Source organism: Plasmodium inui, assembly GCF_000524495.1.
Source record: "Plasmodium inui San Antonio 1 unplaced genomic scaffold supercont1.107, whole genome shotgun sequence".
Lineage (NCBI taxonomy): Eukaryota > Apicomplexa > Aconoidasida > Haemosporida > Plasmodiidae > Plasmodium > Plasmodium inui.
The window spans coordinates 1-5952 of NW_008481941.1; the positions used below are offsets into that span (position 1 = coordinate 1).

Below are 5952 nucleotides of genomic sequence, written 5' to 3' on the forward strand. Positions count from 1 at the left end.
GTTTGTTCCAAGGATGTTTGTTAACGTTAATAGAGTTGTGAAGCTTTCCAAAGTCATCAGTAGGAGTAATTATAGCGGGTTTATTCGTCGATTGCATGTTAACGTTAATAGAATTGTGGAGTTTTCCAAAGTCATCATTAGGAGGAAATGTATTTAGTTGTCTAGCAGACTCGCTGTACAAATTTTGGGAACTATTTTGTTTTGCCAAATTGTCAGGAATAGTAAATGGGTTCGTCTGTTTCTCAGCTGTGTCGTTCAATTTTTGGAAATTCTGAACTTTTCCGGAATCTGCAAATTCTATTAAATTTACATCCTTTTTAAGATTCTTATTGCTCTCGTTAAAATTGAATGTGTTGTGCAATTTTACAATATCATCATATTCCGAGGGGTTCATTTCCCTCTTTCCGTTTTCATCCTTCAGCGATGGATTTAATCCTTTTTGGAAGTTCTCTTCCTGTATTAGCGCATTAAACCTTTTTGCAAAGTTCAAATTATCATCATTGTCTTCTTGTCCGTCTTCTATTAATCCTATCAATTTTTCTTTAAGGAGGGCATTTCTCTGTTCTGCAATTACTTCTTCATCTTCCTTTAATACCCTACGAGCTGTTGCAGCTGATAAGTTGTTTTTGCCCTGTTCTTCAATCCATGATTTACCGATGGCAGATGACTAAGAAGTGAGGGCAAAATGAGTTGATGTATTAAAAAGTAGGTTTATTTACATATTCGGAGAATTTTCAATTCAGAACAAAAATGCGCAAAATTGGAATATATATACTGAAAGGAGGGGAAAGAAGGAAGTATAAAATATTATGCGCGAATCGGCATTATACCTCATTAGAATACTGGCATAGCCACACCAAAAGGGAAACCGCGAAAATTTTAGTCACGGATGAATACTGCGTTTTTTCCTTCATGTAACCCTCTTATATGTTTCTAAAACATTTCCAATATTACAGTTTTCTTATACATTATGAGATTTATAGTAAATTTCTGTGCTTATTTTTATAGATTTACCATATTTCTGGCAATATAATAAAAAAGAAATAAACACTTCAATTTTCCTAAATTATGCATAAAAATATATATAAGAAAATATATAGTAAAAAAAGCAAAAGGCTGAATTAATTAAAAATATTCTAGTAAACATTTTATTATGTACTAATAGCAGGAATGGTAAAAAAATAAATAAAATAAAATGAGTACAAAATATCAAAAATATATGCAAAGAATTTTTTACTCATATCACGCGTATTTATGTGGTATCTATTTTTACTGAAATGAAATACGTTTTACCCTTAAATTTTATTTTTTCGAAAAAAACGGAAAAATACATAACCTAAAAAGGAAAGTGAAAAAAAAAATATTTTTTTTTTGCATCTTTTTAGGTATAAATTGGATAATGAAATACATGAAAATGCTTTACTTATATTTATGTAAATAAAATTAGAACAGGTGAGTAATGGAATGCACATTATTCTGCAATGAAAAATATATAATATAGAATTAAAAAATAAAGTAAAAAGTAAGCATTTTCAAATTGTAAAATGAATCAAGTCTCATAAAATATTTTTAGCAATTTTCTTAAATAGTATAAATCACAAAAAAAACATGATAAGAAAAAATAAATTAAAAAAGAATTTGTAGTTCCATAGTAATCATAAATGCCCATGTAATGCAATTTATGCGAAAAATAACTTCGCTCTAATAATATATTGAAGCCTAAAACTTCTAAAATGTAATTTATTTAGAAAAATAATTATGAATTTATGGAGGAAAAAAACGAAGGAAAAAATCGATTATTCAAAAAGTATGTTGTGAAATAAATTCAAACTTTTCCTAGTAAATCTTCTATTATTATATTTCGTCGAATGCTATCATTGTAAATCTTATACTCCTATTATGAAGATTTAAAGAATAGTATTTTTCGAGGGAGGAATATGTATATTATACGCGGAAACCCATCCAAATTGACGTAACAGGATGGGCAAAAATAATATTTCACCCCCCCACCCCCCAAAACATTTCATAGAGACGCATATTTTTTTTCAATTTTCTTTTCGCCTTGTTCCTACCAAAAGGAAACGTATGTAAATACAAAGTTGATTAAAAAAAAAAAAAAGTAATGCGCTGCGGAATAATTGCTTTAGTCAATAGTGTGTGTTGCCTCTGCGCTATGAGGTAGTACTTGGGTTGATTAAAAAAAAAAAAAAGTAGACGTATATATATATTCTACGCAGACGATGAATACTATATAGTTTGTAAAAAGGTATAGAACGCATAATTTGTAAAGATAAGAATGGGAAAGACATATAATTATAAATACCTATTAACATGAAAAATATGTCCTGAATTTGATGACATTGCAGGGTTAGGGGGCATTAAAATAACTTTTTCGTAGAAAAAAAAAATACTTACAAAGTTATAAATTAAGCAACAGATGATAAGGATTCAACGTTATAGTAGAAATAAGTAGTTCGCCTTCTCATCAGAGAACTAATTTGTGCTCACCGAACTTGTTCTATTAGAGTATTATTTTTGCCTAATTGCATTATTGCGCTATACGATATGCCATTTGGGAAACTTGGGTATGTATAGTACACGACGAAAAATGGGATATTGTTATGAAAAGTACATATTTGCGTACTTTCAATATGGACAGAAACTATTGAAGGTTACGTATAAATGAGCAAAGGAACTTCATATAGTTCTCTATAGAAAGTATACATAGCAGGAATAGAACTGAACATTTCTAATAATAGAATAACACATAAACAACATATGCTGTTCTTATTAAAAGTATTACTCTGTGTTGTCTCCTAAAGTATATAAGGACCTCTTATGTCAAATTAGATGTTTACAGGGGGATTATGTTTTGACCAGCTAAGTAACTTACGTTTCCTTCTGGGCTATTATTTATAAGGCATGTTTATAACAAGCGCTGAAACGGGTGTGTGATTTTTAGTTTAAAACTTCTTCGCACTGTGTAATTTCATAAATATTTGTTAACGATGGTTTCACTACTATTTAGGTATGAACATTAGGAATAGTTAAATTATTCTCTTATGGGCCACGCAACTAGCCATTTTAACTTAATTGTGTATTTACCTGGGGAGTTTTTCCTTAGTTATGTGGTGTCCCTCTGACATGTACTACTATTTTAAACAGAAACATTTTGTGCATACTTCAACGGTGTAATGTTGACGGTGAGATGTCTATATATATTGCCCATTATAGTGATAAACAATGAATACCAAATCTTAAATGCGTCAAAAGGTGAATTAGAAATGTTTTACAAGAAAAATGCATATTGTAATATTTCTCTCTTGGGGCATTGTCGTAGTAATTCTTTATCATGAGAATTGATTTTCTGGAAAAATCGTTTCAAAAGTTTCGAATAACGATGAAATATATATTCGCTGCATATAAGTTATAGAAATAATAAAAATATAGGTATCATATGAATATTTTCTTTTATGGAGTATAATGAATTGTTTACCTTGAATTGGCCATTATGTTTACTTAATGCCACATACTGGCGTGATAGGTTATAGTTCATTTTGCACTTTCAATATTGATGGGTCATCGGATTTATACATTTCTATTTTATTAACTCAGGATTTTTTGTCCTTAATAATGATAAGACACATTTCTAATGCATTGTTTTAAATGCAACATAGGTTTCCTTTTAGTTTTGCCTGAGGACTTTGTGGTAATATGAACATTAACTGTTCGCAAACGCGATGTATTAATAATTTACACAAATGCGATTTTATCAGTAAAATTATGCCATACGGTTGAAAGAATTAATAATGGGCTTGAAGTTTTATTTATCTGGTTTTTTCATTTCGTTTCATATATTTCGTTAAAAGGATGGGCGCCACTAATTTGCATAATACGCAGCCCTTAAAGCACAAGTATAGGGAGATATATATGTATGTATCGAATTCCCACGGAAAAAGCAACAATTGTAAGAATGATTGCTAGTAAAGAATGTCGAACAAAATTCTGCATGAATTGTTGGATGAATAATTATGGAAATGTATGAAGAATAAGGGAGGGTAGGAGATGACGAAATAACAAAAAATAAGTTAATATAGAAGAATCCTTGATAAAGGGAACCTAAGAGAAAAGGGGTACGGCAATGTAATGACATATATAGTCGTAAGAACCGAACAAATTAAGGTCACACATGTCTGTTTATAGAGCTTAAGAATAACTGCAGGCACTACTATCACAATTGCAGGAAAAAATAAAGGTAAAAATAGACAACGTCAATAACGGCAGTACTAATGTTCTGTTCTTAGACGTGAAATTTCATTTATGGATAGGTGTGAACATTCTTTTATTGAAACAGTTATCCTTTTCTATTTAAAGCAGTTAACAATTAATATTTTTACTGGTTCCCTTTCACATATTACCGTCATTTACGCACTATTATGCTAATTCCTTATGGCATAGAATAATTAACACACCTATGCATAAAGTTCGATGTGAAGAGGCTCTCATATTAATAATATCAATAGTTTATTCTTTTATTTATGTTTCCTTCTACGATTAACACTAAATTGAAACATATCTATATGAAAAGAATAAAATGAAAAGATCGAAAGGACTGGATGTGATAGCTAAGAGTATATGTGAAAGCAATAAATTAAAAAATGCTTGTTGGATTATGATAGAAATATTTATTTCTAAAAAAAATTGGCTTATCACAAAGTAAAAAAAGATAAATAGGACTTGTACCGGCTAGTAATGTAATACCGACGTTGGAGGCAGGATACATCTGGTCCATTTCATTCATAGATTTATTCTTCCCCTTCTTTCATTTCTTACATTGCAAACTCTTTTTTCTTTCGAAAGAAATGTTACGGTTCCTTACCATACATAAATAACCTCCTTGACACTTCTTCTTATTAGCGGCTCAAAACATTTTATGATAAAGAGCGCATTCTTTTTCAGATGCTGTATATAATAAGAATTTCTGATTATTTTGAGGCTCGGAGGCGTATAAGTGTATTTTTCAATAAGAGAAACTAATCATATTAATCTGAATCTTCTTTCTATACGTTCAGGTATATATATATGTTTACATATTTCTACATATATATCCTCTATATACATATTTTTACCGATATATTTTTATGTACATATTTCTATACGTACATATCTTCATACGTACATATTTGTACATAGATATTTAGGTACATATGGGGGCGACAAAACTTAAAAATATGTCAACAACCATAATTTAAATACATGCAGGAATGGATTATGGTTTCACTGTATACAAAATAAAGATACATGCTTAAAGAATAGCTGTATTAAGAAATCCAAAAAGTCAAATGATTGCTAAAAAAAAAACGGAAAGGGGTTATTGCGTAAAGAGCAAAAAAAATAAGTAAAAATAATTCTAAGAAGCTTTGTTTCAATATATATTTAAATTGAAGCTATACTTTTCAGTGAAGCAAAATTTTAATCACATTACAGCTGTTGTTTTTGACGAAAATACGCTGCATTCAGATTAATTCCAGTATACCTTTCAATTTGAATCATTTTTAAACCATAACGGTATCTATGTATAATATATAGCTATATATTTTTCTATTTGTTGTAAACCTCACAACAAAAGTATCTATTTGTATAAAAATTAAGAATTGATTCTTCGCGAGGACGGAATTGCGTCATTTTCCTGCTACAAAAATCTGTATTAAGAAATATATGACAAGTTACTTAATAGAACTGTCAATTTTTTTAAAAAAATACTAAAAAATTAATTATTCATTGCAACATACTATTCACTCGACCTTTTAAAAAAATAAAAAATTAGTTGAAAGAGTATCTGCATTTCAAGCGTCAGTTGCAACTACAGGAAATAAGCACAACTAAAAGAAAATTGTTTAATTTGTTTTATTCCTCTTGTTATCCATAAAATCAATCTGTAACAAGGCAACA

General features: G+C 29.4%; 1 protein-coding gene across 1 annotated transcript; it reads right to left on the reverse strand.

Moving 5' to 3' along the window:
* Positions 1–25: 25 nt before the first annotated feature.
* C922_05595 (hypothetical protein) lies at positions 26–914 on the reverse strand (the record flags this gene model as incomplete). The annotated part of the gene is made up of 2 exons (XM_008821166.1): positions 26–667; positions 831–914. Coding segments are annotated over 2 exons (726 nt in total), but the record flags the coding sequence as incomplete, so codon positions are not given.
* Between the last annotated feature and the right edge of the window lie 5038 nt (positions 915–5952).